This window comes from Meleagris gallopavo, unplaced genomic scaffold (assembly GCF_000146605.3).
Source record: "Meleagris gallopavo isolate NT-WF06-2002-E0010 breed Aviagen turkey brand Nicholas breeding stock unplaced genomic scaffold, Turkey_5.1 ChrUn_random_7180002000749, whole genome shotgun sequence".
NCBI lineage: Eukaryota > Metazoa > Chordata > Aves > Galliformes > Phasianidae > Meleagris > Meleagris gallopavo.
The window spans coordinates 1-690 of record NW_011258603.1 but is presented as its reverse complement, the minus strand read 5'-3'; the positions used below and the strand labels follow the sequence as shown (position 1 = coordinate 690).

Sequence of the window (690 nt, the reverse complement as noted above, 5' to 3'; positions counted from 1 at the left end):
CTCTTACCGGTACCCAGGCCAGCACAGCTGTCGCACTCCCACGTGGCTGTGGTGTTACTCAAGTGGGAGCACTGTCGGTGGGTGCCCTCAGCAGCGCAGGAGCTGCACAGGAGCAGCTGCCAGGGCCTGGGGAAGCAAAGCGGTTGTGGCCGTGAGGACCAAGTGAGCCAAGCCAGGGAGTGCCCGGCACAGCACATCTCTGGTGCTCAGGACTTGCTCCGCCAGCCTGTGGTGAGGCTGAGATCCCCCACAGAGCCTCAGAGAGCTGCTGCGGTAACTCACCCACTCCCCTCTGCCTGCTCTCTGCCTCCATGGTAAAGGCATTCGCTGGCATTGCAGCGGCTGTGCCTCCGGAGAAGTGCTTCGTATGCGCCGTTGTCCTCCCATGTCGGTAATCTACAAGAGTAGGGAGGGAAGCGATGAGCCCCCAGTGTCCCCAGCATAAGATCCAAGGTTATCCAAACATATCCACCCCAACTCTACTTCCAGATTCTCTGTGAAGCTGGAGCAAGTGCTCATGAGACAGCCAAGGGCCAGGCCTGCCAAGGCCGTCCCTGGGCAGGCTCTGCACGACAGCCTTAATGTCAGCCGAACTGGGCAGAAGGACACCAACCTGTATGGGATTTGAATCCCCAGAATGGCCATCTCTACAAAGAACCGGATGTTGTCTCGACAAGCGGCGCACTGGAA

General features: G+C 59.3%; 1 protein-coding gene across 1 annotated transcript; it reads right to left on the bottom strand.

The window, feature by feature from the left end:
* Positions 1-7: 7 nt before the first annotated feature.
* On the bottom strand, positions 8-684 carry LOC109365270 (PHD finger protein 7-like; the record flags this gene model as incomplete). The annotated part of the gene is made up of 3 exons (XM_019611944.1): positions 614-684; positions 283-396; positions 8-126 (listed from the first exon to the last, which is right to left on the bottom strand). Coding segments are annotated over exons 1-3 (265 nt in total), but the record flags the coding sequence as incomplete, so codon positions are not given.
* Positions 685-690: the final 6 nt, after the last annotated feature.